The sequence below is a fragment of the Aulonocara sp. 'chitande type north' Nkhata Bay genome, linkage group LG8 (genome assembly GCF_057382095.1).
Source record: "Aulonocara sp. 'chitande type north' Nkhata Bay isolate Kocher_YH1m ecotype deep benthic linkage group LG8, A_spYH_male_GT1.1, whole genome shotgun sequence".
Classification (NCBI taxonomy): domain Eukaryota; kingdom Metazoa; phylum Chordata; class Actinopteri; order Cichliformes; family Cichlidae; genus Aulonocara; species Aulonocara sp. 'chitande type north' Nkhata Bay.
In genome coordinates this window covers 9,274,935-9,300,814 of record NC_141351.1, presented here as the reverse complement: position 1 = coordinate 9,300,814, position 25,880 = coordinate 9,274,935, and the positions used below count along the sequence as shown (strand labels likewise).

The 25,880-nt window shown below is 41.4% G+C and overlaps 3 protein-coding genes and 3 long non-coding RNA genes across 11 annotated transcripts; 2 read left to right on the top strand and 4 right to left on the bottom strand.

Moving 5' to 3' along the window:
• Nucleotides 1-594: 594 nt before the first annotated feature.
• Nucleotides 595-6,599, top strand: LOC147323140 (uncharacterized). 4 transcript variants are annotated; one of them, XR_015130708.1, is made up of 4 exons: nt 595-1,026; nt 1,180-1,271; nt 2,439-2,672; nt 2,748-6,599. It is a non-coding gene; the product is annotated as an uncharacterized LOC147323140 (long non-coding RNA). The 4 variants fall into 4 exon arrangements; XR_015130709.1 differs by having other exon boundaries at nt 599-709; nt 924-1,026; nt 2,439-6,599; XR_015130707.1 differs by having other exon boundaries at nt 2,439-6,599.
• On the bottom strand, nt 2,378-5,906 carry LOC147323141 (uncharacterized). Its single transcript, XM_086303321.1, has 3 exons — nt 5,772-5,906; nt 4,514-4,558; nt 2,378-4,421 (listed from the first exon to the last, which is right to left on the bottom strand). The coding sequence occupies exons 2-3, from the start codon at nt 4,551-4,553 to the stop codon at nt 3,667-3,669; spliced, it is 795 nt and encodes a 264-aa protein (XP_086159447.1). The 5' UTR covers nt 4,554-4,558; nt 5,772-5,906; the 3' UTR covers nt 2,378-3,666.
• Nucleotides 6,600-7,962: 1,363 nt separating the features above from the next.
• On the bottom strand, nt 7,963-8,851 carry LOC147323139 (uncharacterized). The gene is made up of 3 exons (XR_015130706.1): nt 8,728-8,851; nt 8,514-8,644; nt 7,963-8,019 (listed from the first exon to the last, which is right to left on the bottom strand). It is a non-coding gene; the product is annotated as an uncharacterized LOC147323139 (long non-coding RNA).
• A 720-nt stretch (nt 8,852-9,571) lies between these two features.
• LOC147323138 (uncharacterized) lies at nt 9,572-10,310 on the top strand. Of its 2 annotated transcripts, none has more exons than XR_015130714.1 (3): nt 9,572-9,754; nt 9,969-10,071; nt 10,225-10,310. It is a non-coding gene; the product is annotated as an uncharacterized LOC147323138 (long non-coding RNA). The 2 variants fall into 2 exon arrangements; XR_015130715.1 differs by having other exon boundaries at nt 9,969-10,090; nt 10,225-10,301.
• A 1,110-nt stretch (nt 10,311-11,420) lies between these two features.
• On the bottom strand, nt 11,421-14,947 carry LOC147323137 (uncharacterized). Of its 2 annotated transcripts, none has more exons than XM_086303325.1 (3): nt 13,683-13,952; nt 13,538-13,582; nt 11,421-13,445 (listed from the first exon to the last, which is right to left on the bottom strand). In XM_086303325.1, exons 2-3 carry the CDS (start codon nt 13,575-13,577, stop codon nt 12,712-12,714), a joined length of 774 nt encoding a protein of 257 aa, XP_086159451.1. In that variant the 5' UTR covers nt 13,578-13,582; nt 13,683-13,952; the 3' UTR covers nt 11,421-12,711. The 2 variants fall into 2 exon arrangements, with proteins under 2 accessions (XP_086159451.1, XP_086159449.1); XM_086303323.1 differs by lacking the exon at nt 13,683-13,952 and adding an exon at nt 14,798-14,947 and having other exon boundaries at nt 11,423-13,445.
• Nucleotides 14,948-18,044: 3,097 nt separating this feature from the next.
• telo2 (TEL2, telomere maintenance 2, homolog (S. cerevisiae)) lies at nt 18,045-24,876 on the bottom strand. Its single transcript, XM_086303320.1, has 20 exons — nt 24,174-24,876; nt 23,818-24,095; nt 23,647-23,715; nt 23,078-23,225; nt 22,870-22,972; nt 22,726-22,794; nt 22,467-22,608; nt 21,984-22,120; nt 21,785-21,870; nt 21,476-21,577; nt 21,264-21,352; nt 21,078-21,169; nt 20,856-20,972; nt 20,699-20,770; nt 20,435-20,605; nt 20,264-20,355; nt 20,084-20,183; nt 19,943-20,007; nt 19,728-19,843; nt 18,045-19,375 (listed from the first exon to the last, which is right to left on the bottom strand). The coding sequence occupies exons 1-20, from the start codon at nt 24,512-24,514 to the stop codon at nt 19,254-19,256; spliced, it is 2,511 nt and encodes an 836-aa protein (XP_086159446.1). The 5' UTR covers nt 24,515-24,876; the 3' UTR covers nt 18,045-19,253.
• Nucleotides 24,877-25,880: the final 1,004 nt, after the last annotated feature.

The window sequence follows — 25,880 nt, the reverse complement described above, 5'->3', positions numbered from 1 at the left end:
TGTGCAGAATGCAGGCAGTGACTTGGTTCATAAAAAGTGACCAAATCTGTAACAAGGCTTGTACCCATGTATCGTATACCCAAAAGGTTGTGAGGAGGAGAATGATGATTTATTTCTTTGAATTTGTTATAAGTCTGGCAGCTGAGATTTAAATGAGCTGGAGGTGAAAGATGGACTTCTGGCTGAGATCCCAGTAGAAGGAATTACAATTATTCAAACACAATGAGATAAAAGGATTTAATGGGTGTGATAAATGTGGTTGCACTCACCTGTTCACGGCACCTGATGTTAATGAGCAGAAAGGTAGGGTGAGCATGAGGCGAAACCTTCTGTTGACTGCAGCTTGAGCGCAGCTTGAATCATTTTGATGCATCTTTTGGTTTATGTATACTTCTGCACTAAGTTATGCAATAGGCCAATGTTGAAATTTGGCATAGTAAATGGTGCAGTTATTTGTGCAGTCTGTGCATTTGTTTAATGGTTTGAGCCCGTGTGCCGATTTGTACAGTGGACAGTTGTATGTGGAATAAAAGTAGCAAATAGTACAGAGGTGTATCTCATGTGTTTACTGTTGCACGTCATCTGTGTCCTCATGTTTAGCCTGCCGCGGCCGTTGGTTGGAGGAGCCGCAATAGTTTGGAAAGGAAGGAAGCAGTAAGGTCAGTTTCCATTCTGGGTTTTCAGCATTAATAAAGAAACCTGCAACAAGGTGAGTAATGTTTGAGGTCCAAAAGAAATCAACACAGAGAAATTTTTACAGTGCTTTTCTACTCTACCTGAACATTCAAAGCGCTCTATACAGGTTGCCTCATTCACACCTGTTCATAGAAGCCCTTTTTCTGTGCTTTCTACCTAACATTCACACACATTCATACTCTGATGAATGCATCAGAGAGTGACTTGGGGTTAATGTCTTGCCCAAGGACAGTTAGCATGCAGTCTGGAGCAGCCAGGGATCGATCCAAAAACCATCTGATTAGTAGATGACCTGCTCCACCTCCTGAGCCACAGCCACCCCTTTCAGAGGTAAAGAATGATTTAGAAAGTAAGTACAGTAATTTTTTGAGGTGATTTGATTAAAAAAAATCATTTTTGCTTCTAATTACATAATTAAGGTGTAATTACATCTTCCAACAAATTGATACATAAACGTATCATTTATCTACTAAAAATACATAGGAGCTGGCGTCATGTTGTGGAAGCTGCCATCTTGCCCCACCATCATACACTGGCTGAGATGGGCATCGCTGCGCCGCCTTTTCATGTTTTATGTAAGTGGATTTATACATTACTTTGAATTTAAAGATGTCAAATAGCTCTTTCACACTACATATGACTATTTCACATTTGTACATGTATATTTTGGTGATCTCTTTCTCAGTATGTTTTTCTTCTTATGGAAATAAGCTAATTTTAAACCAGTTAATGTTAGGCTCCAGTGTCCTAAGAAATCACACCTTTCCCCTGATAAACAAATTGATTGGATTCTCTCATTGTGTGGGAATTGATTATCAATTACAACTTCAATGAGCCACTTCAAAGAAAGTTTCACCCGCGTGGGCAGCAACAGAAAGTCCAGATGTGGAAACAGAAGGTTTCCACATTAAAATATCGATATTTGAATCATTTTGGGGTAAATTGTAGTTTTTCATTAACAGGAACACAGTGGAAAGAAACTATCATTCAGATTGTCTACATTGGAAAGAACTACTCCCTCTTCCGCCTTTTATAGTCATGTGTGAAATACGGCTGTATAAATGTGTGGCAGCCTGTGGCGTGCGCACTCACAACAATGGCTGAGCGTAACTGGAGTCATGTGCGCACGTATTTTACATCCACAAACAGCCCAGACGTGGTTTGCGATACATGTGGCAAGAAAGTGAGGTGTTGTGGCAACACCACTAACCTTGTCAAACACCTCAAAGTAAATCATATCACAGAATATGACGAGCTTATGTTGAGGCAAACTGAAGAGGAGGAGAAGGACGGGTGCTGCTAGGGTGAGACAGACGTCTCTCAGGGAGTCCTTTAGTGCTGCAGGCAGGCAAGGTGTTCACATAGTGCACAACTTCAGGTTTTTGATTTCTATATGATGAATTCTGCATTATTAAGTGATAAGAACAAGTAATCTGATGTCCTGTAATGATTATGACGCTATAATTTGAGATACAATAAAAGAGTAAAGTTTTTGTACAAAGTATCGGAGCAGTATCGTCGATACCACCCTGAATTTTACTTGGTATGGGATCGGAAAGGAAATCAGTGGTATCACACATCACTAGTGATCAAATGTCAGGCCAAGCTGGAACTGATTCCTGTCTTCTGTAACTTCTACAACACTGTCCAATAGAGACACATGAATGAACTGCAGCGTCATTAAAAACACTGATGATCTTTATTTAAAAATGTAATACATTTACATCTGAATAAACTTTTAGGCATTACGCTGACGGAGGGATGGATGGACCATGAATGCTTTCTCATCCTTCTTGTCATGCACCATGGAAGTGTCTGAGGGGCTTTTCCACTTGGAATGGGGATACTGTGTCCACACTTCAGAGGTGGAGTTTCCAGCATCTCACCTGGGCCTCATCTGCAAACAATCAGCAGGAGGGCTTCTTAAACCAGCGCTGCCTGCTACTCCTCGCCAGTTTGTTCTGCCATCTCCAGTGGTAACTAGGCTTCCCCTCTGCTCCAGTTCTGGCGTGCTCCTTCCCTGTGTTTAACCTTGTTTTCCCTGTGTTTAGGTCTCCTCTGCCAACATACTCATCCTACCCTCAAACTCCCTTACCCGTCCAGCAACTTCTTCTCCCTCTGTTGCAGAATTCCCGTTGGATTGTTCCCATCAGGAGCCAGGTGTTCAGTCTCTCGATAGCTTTTCCTCTGGTTCCTGCTGTCTGCTGACACTCCTAGCTCGAGCCACGTTCTCCATTCCCTCTCTAAAGTCTCATAAATAGTTTAACCATGTGCATTGAATCTGCATTTGGGTCTAAGCTTTCTACGCAGGGAAGAAATCATCACAGTGACATCTATTTAATTTTCAATTCAATTTTATTTAAAGAGCGCCAAATGACAGCAACAGTCACCTGAAGGCGCTTTATATTGTAAGATATACTTACAAAGAAAACCCCAACAATCATATGACCCCCTATGAGCAAGCACTTTGGCGACAGTGGGAAGGAAAAACTCCCTTTTAACAGGAAGAAACCTCCAGCAGAACCAGGCTCAGGGAGGGGCGGCCATCTGCTGCGACCGGTTGGGGAGGGGCAAGGAAAATAGTATAAAGACATGGAACAGAGACAGAGGTTAATAACAAGTACCATTCAGTGCAGAGGTCTATTAAACATAGTGGGTGAAGAAGAAACACCCAGTGCATCATGGGAATCCCCCGGCAGCCTAATGCTGGGCATACACTGTGCGATTTTTGGCCCATTTTGAGCCGATTTTTCAGTCGTGCGATCGTTTTGGGGATCGTCCCGAGTTTGGCCTTGATCAAACTTCTCACCCCTGCGAGTCAATCCTACAGTTTGATCAGGAGCCGAATAACGCGACTGAAAAATCGCAGCACAGTGTATGCCCAGCTTATTGCAGCATAGAGGATTCAGGATCACCTGAGTAGGCCATCAGATTACTGAAAGGATACTGAAAAAACCCGTCGAAGTAGTCTTAGTCTTCATTGCTGCTGGTCGACTCAATTGAACACCTCTGAAGTTTGCACACAGGCAAGTATTCCTCTTCTTGCTCAAAATCCTCTCGGGAACGCTTCCTCGAGCCTCCAGTTTCGTGTTCAAGCTCTTCGTGCGCATCTTCAAATACTTCAGAGTCATCATCGCTCCATCTCATTCTTTTGTTTGCTCCTAAATCTTCTTCATCCCTCTCTCTAGACCTCTTCCTGGAAACACCTGGCTGAGGGTCCTCTTCTGGGATGTACTGGCGACCATCCATGCGGCCTTCAAATGCCTCCTCATTTTCAATGCCACCAACATTGAAAATGATCACAACCACATCATTGTGATCCCCGTGCTGTTCATCGTTGTCACCATTGGCATTATTGTCCCTCACATGAATATTTTGAACATCGTTGTCGTCGTCGTCGTCGTCGTCGTCGTCATCGTCATCGTTGCCGTCGCCGTCGCCGCCGTCATCGTCGTCGTCGTCATCGTTGTCGCCGTCATCGTCGTCGCCGTCATCGTCGTTGTCGTCGTCATCGTCGTCGTCGTCGTCGTCATCGTCGTCGTCGTCGTCGTCGTCGTCATCGTCTTCGTCCCCATAAAGGTAATTGTCATATTGTGCCAGTACTGAAGCTATTAGCTCATGTAGAAAGCAACAACAATCACAGAGAGCGAGATACAGATCGTTCAGGAAGCCATTAGCAGGTTCCTGATCTCCATTTGCCAACATTCGTGGGTTAACCTGTTGGCCTGCAAGATCATTAAATCTTTTAATTAACATCCATAACTATCTGCTGAAAATCTGTTTTTCATCAATTTCAAGACTGAGTACATGTGCTTACCGTTTTGGTTATTTTGTGGTCCGTCTCCACTTGCACTCATTTTGACTACAAGGAACACAAAACAACAATGATCACTAAACCTCAACCCAGAATGTTCAGAGAATTTGCTTTTTTTGTGATGACTTTAGGCTGCGTCCAAACGTACACGGCTATGTTTGAAAACGGACAATTTTCCTTTTTCGTTTAAAAAAAAAAAATCCAGTCCACATGTGCAGTTTTGAAAAAATATCTCCTTCCACATCTAAACACTAAAAACAAAGTGAAACGCTGTCAAGAACACGCCAAATCTTAACCGTGTAGAAATGTTGGCCAATCAGAAGTCTAGAAGCCTGGGTGGGAAAACCTCATAAAACCTTACGTACTTCTGAGAAGTTTTTGTCTTTTTCTGGAAAAGCAGCTAATTTTGTGTTACTTTCACGTGCCTTCATCGTTTCAAATGTTAATAACTAAAGACAGACTCACAACTTTGGAATGGACTAAATGCATACAGCATACATAAATGTCATTTTTTTAAATTACATTTCTTCCAAACCGACGTCAGGATTTGGGTTGGGAGAGCGTCTGTGTTGAATGTAGAATCCACGTCTGATGTAAGCGTGTAAAAACTGCAGATACTAAGATTAACAGACACAGTATGTTGTCTACATCTGCCATTGTAGAAATTGATCTCATGTAAACAATAACGTGGCCACAGCGTGACTTCAACAGCGGCGCACACTTTTGACATTGCCTGAGTAAATGTCCGTTTTCCTCGTCCACACCTAAACACAAAAACGTGCTTTTTAAAAATCTCACCTTTCAGTGACTCAATCTGCTGTTTAGGTGTGGACGAAAGGCCCAAATGCAGAGACAAAGCTGCGCTTTCAAAAATAGCCGTGTACATGTGCACGTAGGCTCAGTTTCTCAGAAATTCTAATAGTTTGTTTGAGAACAAAACTTACGTCTTCTCTATTTTCCTAAATGAACAAAATAATCTGAGAAATAATCGTGTTAAAAAGAGCTTCTGTCACTCTAAGATATGATTAAGAACATTTTCTAATTTATGTATCATTTGTCAAATATTACATCAGCTGACAAATAGTTAAGTCTTCATTTGTTTTCCTGAATAATAGATCCACATCATCCTCTCTATGATGGAAAATATAGTCTAGTCTTGCACAATGTAAAGTACATAAATACTGTCCTGGCAAGCAGGGAAATCAGGCTTTATATATTTAAGTAAATGATCTTGAGTTTATAAACTGAAATTTGAGCTTACTTTAGTTCTTGGTAGATTACACAGCAGTTAATCCTCAGGGAAACGTCCAAATGTCACTAAATAGTGGTCTGCTTTCATTCGGTTGCAGTGTCTCTTCCGTTTTGTGTTCATATGCTGATGTTTTCATTCAAACATGCTTAAATGCTGTGATGTCACTTTAGCAGCAAAGACTGCGGAATGTGCAGAGATTCTTTTGACATCAAGTTGTTTGCTCAGATTTTGATATCTTTTAAATGGAGACAAAACAAAACGCTATGGCAACAAAACAACAAGCTGTTTCCAGTGCTTAATATTTAACATGTCTTTGTTATAAATTTTATTTGTACAAATCTGTGATGTTGATGTGCACAACGTGGGATTTAGACCTCGGAGGGTTAATCAACAAATCACGAAAAATTAGGTTTAAATTTCTGTTCATGACGGTGCAGATTTCTGACATTTTGTGTACTTGAAGCATTTAACAATTTGATTGTTTTCTAATAAAAACTGTGTGAAACTCAAGTTAGAACTGTGTTTGTAAATGAACCGTCCCATGTTGTGTAGCTTTCTGGATTTTATACTTATTGGGCTACATATTAATTTACTATACAGGCTATACAGTAGATAAAATCTAAACTCACATGTTTTATGTAACTAAAGTGTTTAATCATGTGGGCTACAGACAGTAATCAAGTTATGGACTGTATTGATATGAAAAACATGCATACTTAGTGCATTTGAATCATTTTAACCATATGTAACCACCTGCATGTCATGGTCCTGGGACTTCTACCTGGTTTTTTGTGTGTCTTGTATTGTTGTTGTTTGATGTCAGCTTTAGGGTCCCTCGGTTGTTCTGTTAAGATGTTGCTTATTTGATTTCCCCTCGTGACTTTACCCCCTGTGTGCCCCCTCTGTGTATCTGCCAGCCCCCATGCCTCGTTTCTCCTCCTTGTGTTTTATTCCATGTTTTCCCAGCCCGCTATGTCTGTGTTCTCTTCCAATCTGGTCTGCGTCTCTGTGTGCTTCCTGTTTTACTTTGATAGTCTCCCGTCAGTGTTGTGTTACTCCTGCCGTGTCTCGTTATGATTATCAGTGTCGCCTGTGTTCCCCGTGTGCTCCCACTTCCCTCGTTAACCCTCTGTGTATTTGTGTCCACGTCTCCTACATTACCTACATAATAGAGCTATAATAAATGTTTGTTTGGGGTTTTTTTAAGTACAGAAATCAGCTGCTAAAATAATTGTTTTGACTTTTTGGGAATGCTTTACGGTCTGTTCTGTAGGAACGCTGAATTAATATATTGACTGTCTGGCCCCTTCTGGCTATTTAATAGTTGCTGAAGGAGATTTTGTTCATCCCCAGCTAATCTCATCCATATTTATATAAAATCTAGCATACTCCACACCACACAAAGTCAGAAGCCAGTTAAAATCTGTATGTGGTACCTGAGGCGGTGCTGCACTGACCAGTTGTTTCTGGCTATTTGCTGGTTCAGCCTGCCTATCACTGCAACTCTTGGCTCTTATTGGTCAGGCTGGTGTGTGTGTGTGTGTGTGTGTGTGTGTGTGTGTGTGTGTGTGTGTGTGTGTGTGTGTGTGTGTGTGTGTGTGTGCGTATTGTAAAGACTTGATTCCCACAGTCCAAGTCAGGGTTTTAAAATGCGTTGCTGTCTCCATCCAGCATCAAAGCTGCATTGAAATTTCCTTCAATGAAATTTTGGCTCAAAGAAAAACAGTGTTGTTACTGTCAATCTCCAGTTAAAATAAAAGTGTAATTAAACCAAACGAAAGTAATGTACTAATGCTGGTCAAGACATTACCTGTAGCTGAGTGACATTTCCTCCAATTTCTGTTGGTGTCTGCAGTTTCCACTGGGGCTTAGTGTCTACTGCTACCCGACTGCACCACCATCCTCCACATTGCTATGCGTCCATTGGTGGTGCCAGCTGCTAGGATTTCTGAGTGTTGCAGAATTTTTAAAAAAGCAACGAGTTTTGTTTTTTTAACCTATGCATTTGCAAACATTCAGGAATATGGTGATGGGAAAGAAAAAGCTTCTTTTCATTTACAATTCTGTGCAAACTTTTGCCTTTGCCTGCACAGTATGAAACACAGTTGATCATCTCTCCCCTCTCATATCCCAGAGTCTCATCAAGAGACAAAACATAGTTATGTAGCACGTAGCATGTAGAGAAGTTTCTTGATGGAGACCTCCACACTGAGAAGGACACTCGTCTTACAATACTCATCCACACTATGGACTTTACCTATATGCATAAGACATGGGATTAAAGATGAAATAAGTGGAATATCTGACAGCTCAAACCACAAAGTGTTCATATTTATTAAAGATCAGACTGGATTCTGGATCAATAGCATTATAGCTTGTTGTATTTTCCCCTTTCTGGAGACTCCCACAGGATTACTGCTTCACAGAGGCAAAATACACTTTTGATATAATTTTCAACAAGTCTGCTGGATTAATCAGACTTTCTAAAACCATGAATACTTTTCTCATACTGTTCTTCGTAACTGTTCAAAAATAAAGCAAAGTATCATCAATGCAATTTACAGAACAAACAAATAAAATAAACAGCCTTTATACATTGAGGGCTGTGACTGCAGAAGACTGCTGGCCTCAGACAAAATTATACAAGGCAATGAAAAAACAAATTGTGTCTTAAAGAAAGTATGGTCAAATGCATTGAAAATAACAAATGATTTAATTTTCCAAACTCCAACAGGAATCACAAACTCCTACCATCTGCAGTGCAGATAAAGAATCCAAGTCCCTCCTGTGGCCCCATCTTCAGAGGTGCCCCCTTCCAGCTAAACTTGTCCAGCGCACGCTCATCTCCTCTCACAGATGCTCGAGCTAGCATTGCCACATCACTATAATAAAATACAAAAAATAGTATTTGATTAAAAAAATGTCATACTCTTCCACTTGATATGGGACTTCGAAGGCTGCTTACTCTCCAGGTGTGGACGGTCTGAAGATGCAGCAAGTTAAAGGTTTCTTGTATTCATGTTTTACAAGGTGGTTTCCATGAAGTCTCCCTCTCGCATCCACCTTCCATACTGCCAAAGCTCCAGACTGTCAATAACAATAATAACAGTAATAGTTAACAGTTAATTTGCCTAGCACTTTCAAAACAGTTACAAAGTGTGTTAAAGAACACAATAAAATCTTAGTTAAAAACACAAAAGAAAAGTTCAAAGAGTTAAAACACGAAACGGTTTGTTTTCTTTTTGCATTGAGCCAGGCTGCACAGACAGCTAAGAGTGTCTGATGTGCAGAATGCAGGCAGTGACTTGGTTCATAAAAAGTGACCAAATCTGTAACAAGGCTTGTACCCATGTATCGTATACCCAAAAGGTTGTGAGGAGGAGAATGATGATTTATTTCTTTGAATTTGTTATAAGTCTGGCAGCTGAGATTTAAATGAGCTGGAGGTGAAAGATGGACTTCTGGCTGAGATCCCAGTAGAAGGAATTACAATTATTCAAACACAATGAGATAAAAGGATTTAATGGGTGTGATAAATGTGGTTGCACTCACCTGTTCACGGCACCTGATGTTAATGAGCAGAAAGGTAGGGTGAGCATGAGGCGAAACCTTCTGTTGACTGCAGCTTGAGCGCAGCTTGAATCATTTTGATGCATCTTTTGGTTTATGTATACTTCTGCACTAAGTTATGCAATAGGCCAATGTTGAAATTTGGCATAGTAAATGGTGCAGTTATTTGTGCAGTCTGTGCATTTGTTTAATGGTTTGAGGCCGTGTGCCGATTTGTACAGTGGACAGTTGTATGTGGAATAAAAGTAGCAAATAGTACAGAGGTGTATCTCATGTGTTTACTGTTGCACGTCATCTGTGTCCTCATGTTTAGCCTGCCGCGGCCGTTGGTTGGAGGAGCCGCAATAGTTTGGAAAGGAAGGAAGCAGTAAGGTCAGTTTCCATTCTGGGTTTTCAGCATTAATAAAGAAACCTGCAACAAGGTGAGTAATGTTTGAGGTCCAAAAGAAATCAACACAGAGAAATTTTTACAGTGCTTTTCTACTCTACCTGAACATTCAAAGCGCTCTATACAGGTTGCCTCATTCACACCTGTTCATAGAAGCCCTTTTTCTGTGCTTTCTACCTAACATTCACACACATTCATACTCTGATGAATGCATCAGAGAGTGACTTGGGGTTAATGTCTTGCCCAAGGACAGTTAGCATGCAGTCTGGAGCAGCCAGGGATCGACCCAAAAACCATCTGATTAGTAGATGACCTGCTCCACCTCCTGAGCCACAGCCACCCCTTTCAGAGGTAAAGAATGATTTAGAAAGTAAGTACAGTAATTTTTTGAGGTGATTTGATTAAAAAAAATCATTTTTGCTTCTAATTACATAATTAAGGTGTAATTACATCTTCCAACAAATTGATACATAAACGTATCATTTATCTACTAAAAATACATAGGAGCTGGCGTCATGTTGTGGAAGCTGCCATCTTGCCCCACCATCATACACTGGCTGAGATGGGCATCGCTGCGCCGCCTTTTCATGTGTTATGTAAGTGGATTTATACATTACTTTGAATTTAAAGATGTCAAATAGCTCTTTCACACTACATATGACTATTTCACATTTGTACATGTATATTTTGGTGATCTCTTTCTCAGTATGTTTTTCTTCTTATGGAAATAAGCTAATTTTAAACCAGTTAATGTTAGGCTCCAGTGTCCTAAGAAATCACACCTTTCCCCTGATAAACAAATTGATTGGATTCTCTCATTGTGTGGGAATTGATTATCAATTACAACTTCAATGAGCCACTTCAAAGAAAGTTTCACCCGCGTGGGCAGCAACAGAAAGTCCAGATGTGGAAACAGAAGGTTTCCACATTAAAATATCGATATTTGAATCATTTTGGGGTAAATTGTAGTTTTTCATTAACAGGAACACAGTGGAAAGAAACTATCATTCAGATTGTCTACATTGGAAAGAACTACTCCCTCTTCCGCCTTTTATAGTCATGTGTGAAATACGGCTGTATAAATGTGTGGCAGCCTGTGGCGTGCGCACTCACAACAATGGCTGAGCGTAACTGGAGTCATGTGCGCACGTATTTTACATCCACAAACAGCCCAGACGTGGTTTGCGATACATGTGGCAAGAAAGTGAGGTGTTGTGGCAACACCACTAACCTTGTCAAACACCTCAAAGTAAATCATATCACAGAATATGACGAGCTTATGTTGAGGCAAACTGAAGAGGAGGAGAAGGACGGGTGCTGCTAGGGTGAGACAGACGTCTCTCAGGGAGTCCTTTAGTGCTGCAGGCAGGCAAGGTGTTCACATAGTGCACAACTTCAGGTTTTTGATTTCTATATGATGAATTCTGCATTATTAAGTGATAAGAACAAGTAATCTGATGTCCTGTAATGATTATGACGCTATAATTTGAGATACAATAAAAGAGTAAAGTTTTTGTACAAAGTATCGGAGCAGTATCGTCGATACCACCCTGAATTTTACTTGGTATGGGATCGGAAAGGAAATCAGTGGTATCACACATCACTAGTGATCAAATGTCAGGCCAAGCTGGAACTGATTCCTGTCTTCTGTAACTTCTACAACACTGTCCAATAGAGACACATGAATGAACTGCAGCGTCATTAAAAACACTGATGATCTTTATTTAAAAATGTAATACATTTACATCTGAATAAACTTTTAGGCATTACGCTGACGGAGGGATGGATGGACCATGAATGCTTTCTCATCCTTCTTGTCATGCACCATGGAAGTGTCTGAGGGGCTTTTCCACTTGGAATGGGGATACTGTGTCCACACTTCAGAGGTGGAGTTTCCAGCATCTCACCTGGGCCTCATCTGCAAACAATCAGCAGGAGGGCTTCTTAAACCAGCGCTGCCTGCTACTCCTCGCCAGTTTGTTCTGCCATCTCCAGTGGTAACTAGGCTTCCCCTCTGCTCCAGTTCTGGCGTGCTCCTTCCCTGTGTTTAACCTTGTTTTCCCTGTGTTTAGGTCTCCTCTGCCAACATACTCATCCTACCCTCAAACTCCCTTACCCGTCCAGCAACTTCTTCTCCCTCTGTTGCAGAATTCCCGTTGGATTGTTCCCATCAGGAGCCAGGTGTTCAGTCTCTCGATAGCTTTTCCTCTGGTTCCTGCTGTCTGCTGACACTCCTAGCTCGAGCCACGTTCTCCATTCCCTCTCTAAAGTCTCATAAATAGTTTAACCATGTGCATTGAATCTGCATTTGGGTCTAAGCTTTCTATGCAGGGAAGAAATCATCACAGTGACATCTATTTAATTTTCAATTCAATTTTATTTAAAGAGCGCCAAATGACAGCAACAGTCACCTGAAGGCGCTTTATATTGTAAGATATACTTACAAAGAAAACCCCAACAATCATATGACCCCCTATGAGCAAGCACTTTGGCGACAGTGGGAAGGAAAAACTCCCTTTTAACAGGAAGAAACCTCCAGCAGAACCAGGCTCAGGGAGGGGCGGCCATCTGCTGCGACCGGTTGGGGAGGGGCAAGGAAAATAGTATAAAGACATGGAACAGAGACAGAGGTTAATAACAAGTACCATTCAGTGCAGAGGTCTATTAAACATAGTGGGTGAAGAAGAAACACCCAGTGCATCATGGGAATCCCCCGGCAGCCTAATGCTGGGCATACACTGTGCGATTTTTGGCCCATTTTGAGCCGATTTTTCAGTCGTGCGATCGTTTTGGGGATCGTCCCGAGTTTGGCCTTGATCAAACTTCTCACCCCTGCGAGTCAATCCTACAGTTTGATCAGGAGCCGAATAACGCGACTGAAAAATCGCAGCACAGTGTATGCCCAGCTTATTGCAGCATAGAGGATTCAGGATCACCTGAGTAGGCCATCAGATTACTGAAAGGATACTGAAAAAACCCGTCGAAGTAGTCTTAGTCTTCATTGCTGCTGGTCGACTCAATTGAACACCTCTGAAGTTTGCACACAGGCAAGTATTCCTCTTCTTGCTCAAAATCCTCTCGGGAACGCTTCCTCGAGCCTCCAGTTTCGTGTTCAAGCTCTTCGTGCGCATCTTCAAATACTTCAGAGTCATCATCGCTCCATCTCATTCTTTTGTTTGCTCCTAAATCTTCTTCATCCCTCTCTCTAGACCTCTTCCTGGAAACACCTGGCTGAGGGTCCTCTTCTGGGATGTACTGGCGACCATCCATGCGGCCTTCAAATGCCTCCTCATTTTCAATGCCACCAACATTGAAAATGATCACAACCACATCATTGTGATCCCCGTGCTGTTCATCGTTGTCACCATTGGCATTATTGTCCCTCACATGAATATTTTGAACATCGTCGTCGTCGTCGTCATCGTCATCGTTGCCGTCGCCGTCGCCGCCGTCATCGTCGTCGTCGTCATCGTTGTCGCCGTCATCGTCGTCGCCGTCATCGTCGTTGTCGTCGTCATCGTCGTCGTCGTCGTCGTCATCGTCGTCGTCGTCGTCGTCATCGTCTTCGTCCCCATAAAGGTAATTGTCATATTGTGCCAGTACTGAAGCTATTAGCTCATGTAGAAAGCAACAACAATCACAGAGAGCGAGATACAGATCGTTCAGGAAGCCATTAGCAGGTTCCTGATCTCCATTTGCCAACATTCGTGGGTTAACCTGTTGGCCTGCAAGATCATTAAATCTTTTAATTAACATCCATAACTATCTGCTGAAAATCTGTTTTTCATCAATTTCAAGACTGAGTACATGTGCTTACCGTTTTGGTTATTTTGTGGTCCGTCTCCACTTGCACTCATTTTGACTACAAGGAACACAAAACAACAATGATCACTAAACCTCAACCCAGAATGTTCAGAGAATTTGCTTTTTTTGTGATGACTTTAGGCTGCGTCCAAACGTACACGGCTATGTTTGAAAACGGACAATTTTCCTTTTTCGTTTAAAAAAAAAAAAAATCCAGTCCACATGTGCAGTTTTGAAAAAATATCTCCTTCCACATCTAAACACTAAAAACAAAGTGAAACGCTGTCAAGAACACGCCAAATCTTAACCGTGTAGAAATGTTGGCCAATCAGAAGTCTAGAAGCCTGGGTGGGAAAACCTCATAAAACCTTACGTACTTCTGAGAAGTTTTTGTCTTTTTCTGGAAAAGCAGCTAATTTTGTGTCACTTTCACGTGCCTTCATCGTTTCAAATGTTAATAACTAAAGACAGACTCACAACTTTGGAATGGACTAAATGCATACAGCATACATAAATGTCATTTTTTTAAATTACATTTCTTCCAAACCGACGTCAGGATTTGGGTTGGGAGAGCGTCTGTGTTGAATGTAGAATCCACGTCTGATGTAAGCGTGTAAAAACTGCAGATACTAAGATTAACAGACACAGTATGTTGTCTACATCTGCCATTGTAGAAATTGATCTCACGTAAACAATAACGTGGCCACAGCGTGACTTCAACAGCGGCGCACACTTTTGACATTGCCTGAGTAAATGTCCGTTTTCCTCGTCCACACCTGAACACAAAAACGTCCTTTTTAAAAATCTCACCTTTCAGTGACTCAATCTGCTGTTTAGGTGTGGACGAAAGGCCCAAATGCAGAGACAAAGCTGCGCTTTCAAAAATAGCCGTGTACATGTGCACGTAGGCTCAGTTTCTCAGAAATTCTAATAGTTTGTTTGAGAACAAAACTTACGTCTTCTCTATTTTCCTAAATGAACAAAATAATCTGAGAAATAATCGTGTTAAAAAGAGCTTCTGTCACTCTAAGATATGATTAAGAACATTTTCTAATTTATGTATCATTTGTCAAATATTACATCAGCTGACAAATAGTTAAGTCTTCATTTGTTTTCCTGAATAATAGATCCACATCATCCTCTCTATGATGGAAAATATAGTCTAGTCTTGCACAATGTAAAGTACATAAATACTGTCCTGGCAAGCAGGGAAATCAGGCTTTATATATTTAAGTAAATGATCTTGAGTTTATAAACTGAAATTTGAGCTTACTTTAGTTCTTGGTAGATTACACAGCAGTTAATCCTCAGGGAAACGTCCAAATGTCACTAAATAGTGGTCTGCTTTCATTCGGTTGCAGTGTCTCTTCAGTTTTGTGTTCATATGCTGATGTTTTCATTCAAACATGCTTAAATGCTGTGATGTCACTTTAGCAGCAAAGACTGCGGAATGTGCAGAGATTCTTTTGACATCAAGTTGTTTGCTCAGATTTTGATATCTTTTAAATGGAGACAAAACAAAACGCTATGGCAACAAAACAACAAGCTGTTTCCAGTGCTTAATATTTAACATGTCTTTGTTATAAATTTTATTTGTACAAATCTGTGATGTTGATGTGCACAACGTGGGATTTAGACCTCGGAGGGTTAATCAACAAATCACGAAAAATTAGGTTTAAATTTCTGTTCATGACGGTGCAGATTTCTGACATTTTGTGTACTTGAAGCATTTAACAATTTGATTGTTTTCTAATAAAAACTGTGTGAAACTCAAGTTAGAACTGTGTTTGTAAATGAACCGTCCCATGTTGTGTAGCTTTCTGGATTTTATACTTATTGGGCTACATATTAATTTACTATACAGGCTATACAGTAGATAAAATCTAAACTCACATGTTTTATGTAACTAAAGTGTTTAATCATGTGGGCTACAGACAGTAATCAAGTTATGGACTATATTGATATGAAAAACATGCATACTTAGTGCATTTGAATCATTTTAACCATATGTAACCACCTGCATGTCATGGTCCTGGGACTTCTACCTGGTTTTTTGTGTGTCTTGTATTGTTGTTGTTTGATGTCAGCTTTAGGGTCCCTCGGTTGTTCTGTTAAGATGTTGCTTATTTGATTTCCCCTCGTGACTTTACCCCCTGTGTGCCCCCTCTGTGTATCTGCCAGCCCCCATGCCTCGTTTCTCCTCCTTGTGTTTTATTCCATGTTTTCCCAGCCCGCTATGTCTGTGTTCTCTTCCAATCTGGTCTGCGTCTCTGTGTGCTTCCTGTTTTACTTTGATAGTCTCCCGTCAGTGTTGTGTTACTCCTGCCGTGTCTCGTTATGATTATCAGTGTCGCCTGTGTTCCCCGTGTGCTCCCACTTCCCTCGTTAACCCTCTGTGTATTTGTGTCCACGTCTCCTACATTACCTACATAATAGAGCTATAATAAATGTTTGTTTGGGGTTTTTTTAAGTACAGAAATCAGCTGCTAAAATAATTGTTTTGACTTTTTGGGAATGCTTTACGGTCTGTTCTGTAGGAACGCTGAATTAATATATTGACTGTCTGGCCCCTTCTGGCTATTTAATAGTTGCTGAAGGAGATTTTGTTCATCCCCAGCTAATCTCATCCATATTTATATAAAATCTAGCATACTCCACACCACACAAAGTCAGAAGCCAGTTAAAATCTGTATGTGGTACCTGAGGCGGTGCTGCACTGACCAGTTGTTTCTGGCTATTTGCTGGTTCAGCCTGCCTATCACTGCAACTCTTGGCTCTTATTGGTCAGGCTGATGGCACGCTCACTCAGCACAATATGAAATAGAAGAGGACAACAATAGAAACATTAGTGCTGTTAGTCTGCTCCATTATAGCTACAGCGGTATGAAAACTGCCTTTTCATTGTCACTCACTCACTAGTTTTCACCTTCCCAGTTTATCACCCTCTATTTTCAGCATACCCCCTATGTAGCACTATATGGTGTGTGTGTGCGTGCGTGTGTGTGTGCGTGTGTGTGTGTGTGTGTGTGTGTGTACAGAGAGGCAGCCAGGTTCATAATGGATATGAGGAAGTGTTTTCTTTCTTCTTTTTTTTTTAAAGTAGCCACATTCAGGTAAAAGTGTGAAATCAAATGATCCATCAATAAAGGATAATGTTGGATCAGTGTTTCAATATTTATGTCCTTTATTAGATGTACATGTGGTTTGGTTATTTGCCTTTTGGTTAAAAGGAAACTGAGAGAGGACTTTTTTTATTAGTGATCTTAATGGTATTTTTTAATCTAATTGAATACAATCTATTTGTGTATGATAGTCAGTCAAAAGAGGGAGAGAGGAAAGAGGAGAACATGAGGAGAAAGTACAAGGTCAGGAAGAACCAGGTAAGAAAACAGACAGGGAGTACTAACAGGCACAACACAAACTGTTAAACTGGCAAAGAAAAAACCAACTAATTTTACTCGTACAATCTGGAAGTTGTGTTCTGCTGTACAGAATCTGCAAAACAAAGTGGGTTGTCAGCCCTGGCCTGGCACTGCATTACCACGTTGAACTTCAGTCAGAGGAAGTCACAGTTGCCAAAAACTTTTTGAAGCTCAAGAGTGAGGCTGGTGCCATTCCAGATATGTTAACATTGTACAATCTTCTGGATAATCAGATCTTCCCCACACTGAAAACTGTTATTCAGGTTGCCCTAACAAACCCAGTTAGCAGCTGTAGCTGTGAGAGGTCTTTTAGTGACTTGAGTCAGCTCCATACCTGGCTGAGAAGGACCATGGGTCAAAGCAGACTCCAGCACCTGGCTGTGATGTCAGTTGAGAAAGAGATGCTTGAGAGACTTGACCACCAAAATGTGATAGACGGATTTACCAACCTCAAGGTGAGGCGACATAGGATAAAAGAAAAGAACAAATCTGCAGAGCCATAGTAGTATCTGCAGTAAACATCTTTTCATACATTGTACCAAAGGCCAAGGTGTCTCCATTTTTGTAATTTTTTAAATAATATTTTGTACAGTTTGGAGTGTTTTTTATGTATCTGTATTATATTAAACACACACTTTAAAAGTGAATCTCTGTCCAAAAAATGCACTCAGTTTACTTTTTACTCACTATGAGCATCATTCATTATTCTCCCGCAGTAATTAAGGTTAGGATATGTTTTTTTTTTTTTTTTTAAATTTCCAATCCATTCTTCTTTAGCAGCATTTAAATAACCTTTATCACATTTGATGGTTTTCTTACATCTTTTCAAAAAATGTGGGATTAAATTGTTAAAATGTACAAAACAGTGATGTCATGTTTTGTGACGAGGACCCAGGCACAGAGAGACTTGATGAATTTAAGAATCTTATGATTTAATAAAGAAATTTGCAGACTTGCACAGAGATGGTAAAATTATGACTGATAATGGAGATGAATACAACAGACGACGAGGACAGGGAGGAACAGGGGTTTAAATGCACCAAGGAGACAGTCAGAGGGAACTTGGGACATCTGGAGACATTTAAGGATGCAGGGACCGACAGAGACAGGGAAGAGTACAGTTTACCTTGCCTGGATGGGCAGCTCTCTGGGTGCTCAGCACCCCCAAAGCTCTGATCTCAACTTAACAGAGCTGCTTTTTAGTTGCTGAAGACAAAACAGAGAGTAACCCACAAATAAGCAGCAGCTGTTTGGCAATGAAATCGGGGAAAGGATTTTCATCCAAGTATTAAAAACAGTCCTTATATCTTAAATCGTTAGTTTGTCTGGTTACTTATATAAAAGCCAGCTAATGTCATATTCATTTGAATTAAAGCTGAAAGTCTGCACTTCAGTCATATAGTTTGAATTGAATCTACTGAGTAGTGGTGTGCACAGGTAAACCCACAAAATAACAAATGCCTCTATTCAAAAACTTAAAGACCAAACTACATATTGTTAGTTTTTGTCAAAACCTAGGCATATTTAATTTTTATTTCCTTGTTTAGCACTAGTATATTTATACATGGCAAAACACTGAAATCCCAATCATTTCCCATCGTCATCAGATTTTATTATTTGAAAAACCCTACACTTTCTCTCAATAAAAATAAATTTAGAATCTTTTTAATGTACAAAACTGTCAGTGTGACCTTTAGATAGAACAAGGAATACAGTTGTCTGAATTATAAAACATTTTAACTTTTTAACAATGAAAATAATTAATGTAATTAACCATATGAATTCAAACAGACTAATAAAAAAGACGTTGTAGTTTCATTTTATCAGACAATGCAGTGGTGGACTTTCCTCTGACCATGACAACAGGAAGTACTAATAGTATTTCCATTATTTGTCAGAGTGATATTCATGTGAATGTTCACAGGATGTCCTCTGCAAACAAACAACCAAAGTACAGAGAGTACCCATACAGGAAAGAAGCAGAGAAAGGATATCCTCATAGCAAAATATTATAATACATTTTAAACATTTTTTTTATTTAAGGAAAACTTCATCTTCCATCTAATATTTCATTTGGTTTGTAAATCGGACACTGAATACACAAACCAGCGTATGTGCCATTAGTGCATGTGTGAGAAGATGTTTTCTGGTTGGCACTATGCTGCAGGATATTTTTTTAAAAAAGCAGCACCTGCAGTAAGTAGGATTCATGCCTGAGCTAAAGGAACATCTACATTAAAGACGCATTTCTCTTCATGTGTGGGTTTTCACACACCCAGAATGTCATTGTGCATTGCTGACGTTGTGTCACGTCTCCACAGTCGGCGCTTGTGGATCCTGTAGCTGCTTCTTCAAGCTCTTATCCAGCAGCACCAGGCTCTGCACCGCCAGACTCCTGCAATCTGCATCCGGGTCTCCTTCAGCAACATCTGTGGACAGTAACATTATTATTATTAGTAGTAGTAGTATTGACAATTTGCAACCTGTAAAACGGAAGTTGTGACCCCTCTGACCTGTATCACTCAGCTCTGAGTTTTATTCCCATTGGGATAAAAAAAAAAGAAAAAAAGAAAAGCCAATCAAATCACGGACACCCCTGTATTACAGGACATCCTGGTTCCTCATCAGCTTCCCAGAAATGTCCAGTCCAGCTGTGAATGACTGTGCACTATCTTTTTGTGTGTTTGTAAAGACAGATTGCTGACAGTTATCAGGTGCAGGTGTGGCATCGGGCTTTTTCTTTTCTGTCATTAAAATGTCACACCACATTTTTTTTAATACCTGCCAGCCAAGACCTGGTCTCAAACAGCTGATCACTGATGTCCACCAGCAGGTTCTGACTGGGCATGCTCAGAAACACAGAGCAAACAGCGAAGAGGACGCCTCGTCTCACCATCCTTTAACACACAGAATTCAGGTTAGATGACAACAAAGGTCCACAGATATTATTCTGTGTTACACTACAGAGACAAACAGAGATAATGAATCACACATACTGGTCAGCATGGTACCGCACTGCCCACACAAAGTCCAGCAAAGCGCAGCCCATCTGTGCGGCTATCTGAAGCAAAATAACAGAGGCATTGTAAAACAAATACAGCATCTATAATAGGCCAGAGAAGGAGAAATTCATGTACCGGTGCATTGACTGCTAGATGCATAAAGAGGCCCAAAGTGTGGATCAGCCTGCCCAGTACCAGGTGGTCACTGCCCAACAGGTCAAAGGTCACCTGAGGCCTAGCAGGAAGGTATCATGTATTAAACAAATGTTCTCTTACAGCTGAGGTCATGGATTTGAAAACAAGGATCATGCTTACTTGTCATAGTTTTTAAGCAGAGGGAAAAAGAAGTGCCCGGCAACAGGGGCGTAGCGGTTTGGTGTTGCCTTAGTAACAGGTTGGTTGACTTTCTGTGGCAAAAACACACAAAATTACTTTTCAGAGTGAGCTTGCACTCAAATTCCAAATCACAAGAGAGACTGGAAGTACCTTAGTGAGGCGTTTTGTCTTGCTTTGGATTCGCTTTTCTACCACCTGTTGCCAGTGAACAGGGTTGTCACCGAGGTATGGAGTCGACTCAGCTGTTGTAGCAGAGCTTATGGATGCAGCTTTCTTTTCAGTGACTGGTTTAGAGAGCTCCTGAGCTGCTAAGGCAAGAACCTGTGATATCAAATAATGGAGGCCATAATTACATGATATGTAGCAATGATCAAAGACCATCACGCAGATAACCACTATGACCTCTCGTTTTACCTCCAAGATATCAAGTCTCTGGCGCAGACTGTAGTTCAAGGAGTAAAACTCTGTGGTTAAATAGTGAGCCACCTACCAAAGGACACAGAAATACAGTTTGGTTATGAGTGAAAGTTTGTGGAGCTGTGTGTAGTTTGTTAAGAGAAGGCAAACATACAGGAATACAGTCAGTGACAGTGAGAGCCACCATCGTCGCCTGCCTGAGGTACAGGAAGCCGTTAATGTTGTATTTGTCGTCCATATGAAGGAGGACTTTGGACATCTGGACACTGATCTGAAAACAAGAATGAAAACACCTACATTATAACATCAATTCATTTTACCCCTATCTTCCAGAGGAAATATTCAAATCTTAGAGCCTCTCTTATTCCCGTCGTACCTCTCTGGCTGCAAAACTGTTCTTCCGCACCAAACTCTCAGCAGCTTTCAAAGCAAGCTCCACGCGCACTGGGTCCTCAGAGGATATTAAAACTAGATAAGTTTGAAACATGAGGACATGCTGGAGTGAGAATACGACACAGGTGATCACATAAGGCAAACAGGGATGAGATGGGTGAAGTCATACTTTCCAGGCAGTCTCGTAGGTAGCGAGGCGGGGACGCCTTACTGATCTCCTGATCTCCAGACATATCGTACGGAGTGAGCTCATCGTCACTGGAGTGATAAAAGGTTAATCGTGCACTTTTATATATGCTCTAAACATGTAAAAGTTGGGTTTTTAAAAAAAAAAAAAAAAAATCTTTAAAGGATGTCATTCTTACTGAATGCTTGACATACCTATCGAGATCAGAGTCTGGATCCGTTTTTAATGCCTGAGCTCCTGATGTAGTTTGCGATGCATTCTGAGCTGACTCAGCTGTCTCTTGAGGACCGTCAGCTCTGGAGATGACAGATGACACAATATTTTTGTATTTGTATTTAATACATATTGCATACATTTAAGATGAATCAGATCATTTTTAAAATTTTAGGTAAAACATTTCAGGATCCTTAAAAAAATAATATTCTCATCACTTAGCAAGTCAGCTGATTGGCAGTTTCATCTTTTTACATCTTTAAGCAGAAGTGACAGGGAGTACGACCTACCTATTTACGGGCTCAGCCTCTGGTTCGTCACAGGCGCCGGGAGCCAACAGAGACAGCAGCTCACGAGTCTCTTCGTCCTGATCGTACTAGAACACGACACAGCATCACCTCACACACGAGCCTCACAGTCCAGTACAAACAATGACAGGCTGCCTCGTGGTGGCTTGTTATATTTGCTCCTGCTATAAATGAACCGTACCTCAAATTTAAGCTTGGTTCCATTGATATCCATGCGGGAGCTCAGGTACTCTCCAATCACCATCCCCATATGCCTGATCCGCACCACGTTGCTGTCAAGGTGGGTCTGCATGCCGCCAAGCATACACTGAAGTAACTCTGAGAGAGACGGATTCAACCGGTCAGTGTAACTGACTTCAGTTTAATCAAGTATTTTATTACTTCAGTAGCTGTTTTGTAGTATCTGATTAGTATCAGTAGTAATTTTACTGCTGAAAACTCTGACTGATTTTTATTTAATGTGCACAAATATGAAGATGTAAAAATATATAACTAATAAATCATCTAGTAAGGGTCATGCAGAAGCTCCAGAATAGTTAATAATGGAGTTTGAAGTGATCTTATGCTCCGTGAGGTCTTTCTTAATTAAAAAACAAACAAAAACAGACCAACAGTCAGGGTTTATTTCATCCTCAGGGGCACAAAGCAGAAGGCTTTGTTATACCTGAGCGCAGCTCCTGTATCTCAGAGTCTTTCAGCAGGCTCACACTCAGCAGGAGGGCTTTGCTGACGTATAACTGCTGCTCCAGAGGCGTGTGTTTCACTGCGCTGGAGTTAGCCCAGGCCTGGGACACAGACCGTAAAACCTGAAAACACCAAAATCATTAACTAACACATTAGCACAGCTGAGTGAGGGTGTGAAGTGGTTATTTATATTCTAATATGTTTATAATATTAGGCTGCTTAACTTCACGTCCACCCACCTGGATAAGAAGAGGTCTGCGATCCCTGTCTGCTGCGAGGTAACCAAGAATAATTCTCAGAACACGAGTCTAGGAAAAGAGCCGCAGATTAAAGCACGATATTCATAACACATATAACTGTCAGGGAGGAAGTTACTGTAGTACCTCATACTTATATTGCAGTAACAGAAGTTTATGAGTGATGACAAACTGAGCCTTTTTATTTGTCAGCACTAGGTTTCCGATGATCCTGCCCAGTGCGTCCGGCCTGAAGAAACAAAAACACAACAAACGTGCGCCATTAAACACAGATCTGACAGCTGGATAAAATAAAAAGACTTTCCCAGATTCTCTGAATCTGCAACAGTCTCACCCACTAACAGCCTGCACCAGCCCAGTGAGCACGCTCTCCATCCATCGCTGGGGAACGTTTTCCAGCAGCTTCCAGCAAACCCTCTGCCACACCATGTCTGAGCGCGTGCACGCGGACAGACGAGGAGCCATCACAGCCAAGACCGAACCTGCAGCAGGACAAAAGTGAAGAAAAAAAAATGAGAATGGTCTGAATTTATACAAGTTCTGATGGCAAAAGAGAGCAAAGCTAGTAGTAGCAAAATGCATTTAATAAAGTAGCTGGGGAGTATAAGTAATAACAGGATGTTCTGACAGCAAAAGACATGCAGGAGGTTGTGGCACAATGGGAGGACACACTGCAGAGGTTTGCAAAGTGTGGGGAGCAGAGCCACTGGAAAACTAGGTGAAAAATAAACTGATATTTTTATTTTAGGAAAAATAAGTTTTCTAATGCGCTGATCTTTATTTAATTTAGCGTGAGTATGAATTTTTTTCAGGTTCTGAAGGCTGGCTTTCAACCTGAAAAAGCTTAAGGACTCCTGCAGTACAGAGACAAACAACTATAACCAAATACATCCTTAAACTCACCGCCGTGCCCCTGGATACACACTTTTCCAAGTGTTTGAGCCACAAAAGTCAAATTACAGTCCGTTCCAGCTACAAATTACAAACACACAGAATGAGAGATTACAATGTCTCCTGGCACATACTGTAGTATTCCTAATAATGTGTCATCATTGCTTTACAGATGCCCTTCACCTCTGAGTGCCTGGCAGGTGTGCTCCAGGGCAGTGAGCATTTCTGTGGCCAGCAGTGGGTAGTACTGCTGAGGACGGAAAAGAGCTCTGTTGTTTAGCTGTAGCTTGTTCGCGGTAATGTCTGGCAACGCGCTAATACGCCCCAGCAGCGTCTCTCTGAGCTGCTGCGAGTCAGAGGGCGCTGCCTCCAGACAGTAGGACCAGAGCAGCTCAGCCAGGCGACCACGCTGAAGGAACTTCTCAGTGATGCTGACCACGTGGTCCAGATTTGAGGTGGGTCTGCAGGGGCGAGACACGGGTATTAAGGTTATTAAAGAAGATGATGATGATAAGCACGTCACACCCAGCACCACCCACCTCAGCTCTCCTATTGCATCCATCAGCACCAGGAGCGCCTGCTCTGGAGGTCCTGCGAGGAAGAGGCCGTCCCACAGCTCTGCGCGCTGGGCTGCTGTCAGCTGGTGTAACCAGTCAGCCTGAATGTTGCTGACCAGCAGCTGCAGAGCGGAAGAGTAGTGAGCTCTCCTGAACTCTGCACGCTCAGCTGAGGTGGCTGTGCTGTCCGGTCCTTCATCCAAGTAGGAGTGGAGTGTCCGAAGAGCCGTAATGATGTCTGAGCTGTCCGTGGATGACTTGAGTGTGCGGAAACACCGGGTCACCGTTAGTCGCACGTCAGTATTTGTAGTTAGCGACTCCATTTTTTTATAACGGTATTATAACGACAAGCAGCAGTGTTTCTACCAAGGTCTAGCCTCCAACTTACTAAGAAAAGTAGAGAAATAAAAACTTGTGCTACAAAGTATGAAGTCTAGTAGAGTCCCATATGTTGAATGGGTTAGCTTCAGCTGTTAGCCTGTCAAGCTGATGTGCAGCCGCACATTTTTATAACGACACGAGCTTTCATGAGCACGATTTACACTCACAGTAAAATGAGGACTTTATTTTCAGGGGAAATTATCCGTCCCCACGGACAGCTGTGGATTCAGCGAGAGAATCATGCCGCCGTAGCTGTTTGCGATTCCGAGAGTGCAGCACCAAAATACGCTCGTGGTGAGCAGGATAGAATTGGTTCCGGGTATAATCGGTCCGATGTGGCGTTCAAGAAACCTACGATTTATTTAATCTATTTTGGTAACGTTGCAGATTGTCTAATCAGTGGATAACCTCCCTCATATCGATTAACAACACACTTGTATACGCATAACTTATTGTAAATATAACAAGAAATAAAATAATGACTTCGTGCCTTAATGCCAACATCAAAAGGCGAAGATATAAAAGTACATTTCAACATTACTGACGTTTCAGCAGCTGGTAACTGGAGTATCTGATCAGAGATAAATAGTGTAGCAAACTGACGAATCTTCACGTACTTTATTTAGGTAAAAGTCTTTATGCTACATAAGTAATAGTACACAAGTATTGAAAACTGCAAAAGATTTGTGGTCAGCAAACGAGTTTTAAATTGTATCTGTAGTTAAACCAAGCATCTGGACTTTCAGTTGATCATTACGGTTCATCACATCTTCAGAAATGGTCTCAAGAAGCCTGGGGAACCATTTCTGAAGACTACTTAAAGAAACGACAAATTAAGCTAAGAGTGACCTTTCGCTGTGCAGAAGAGTAAAGGTGGTCATGTCAAATACAGACTCATTAGAACTGGACAATTTTATGTTTGTACAGGTCTCTTTGTTGGTGTCTTGGTCGCTACTCGGGGGAATAAGGAGACAGCCGCTCCAATTTTGGTGTGTTCTGGGAAATGCCGACAGAAATGGTGTTGGGGTGTCAGCACAGGACATTGGCACCTCATACCACCTACATGGAGTTTAACTGATTTATGCTGTACTGTGGTGATCAAGTACTCCTCTAATATTTCTGAGCAGTGTAAAATACAATAAAACAGACACACCGAGTTTGGGCAGTTTGTAAACACTGAGCATGAGAGATTTGTGTTGTTTTGAGCATAACCAGCAGATGGTGCTGAATGGCCGGTTGGAGGCGTCTGTGGTTTGTTGATCAGACAAGGCATCGAGTCCGCGAACAAAACGAGCCAATACCACACAG

Excerpts from the sequence above, each read along its gene's own strand:
- telo2 (XM_086303320.1), bottom strand. The coding sequence starts at position 24,514 with ATGGAGTCGCTAACTACAAATACTGACGTGCGACTAACGGTGACCCGG. Across the intron at positions 22,795-22,869 it reads TACTGCAATATAAGTATGAG|ACTCGTGTTCTGAGAATTAT; the intron begins GTACTACAGTAA and ends CTCTTTTCCTAG. Across the intron at positions 20,184-20,263 it reads CTGCTTAAAAACTATGACAA|GCCTCAGGTGACCTTTGACC; the intron begins GTAAGCATGATC and ends CCTTCCTGCTAG.
- LOC147323141 (XM_086303321.1), bottom strand. The coding sequence starts at position 4,553 with ATGAGTGCAAGTGGAGACGGACCACAAAATAACCAAAACG. Across the intron at positions 4,422-4,513 it reads ACCACAAAATAACCAAAACG|GCCAACAGGTTAACCCACGA; the intron begins GTAAGCACATGT and ends ATGATCTTGCAG.
- LOC147323137 (XM_086303323.1), bottom strand. The coding sequence starts at position 13,577 with ATGAGTGCAAGTGGAGACGGACCACAAAATAACCAAAACG. Across the intron at positions 13,446-13,537 it reads ACCACAAAATAACCAAAACG|GCCAACAGGTTAACCCACGA; the intron begins GTAAGCACATGT and ends ATGATCTTGCAG.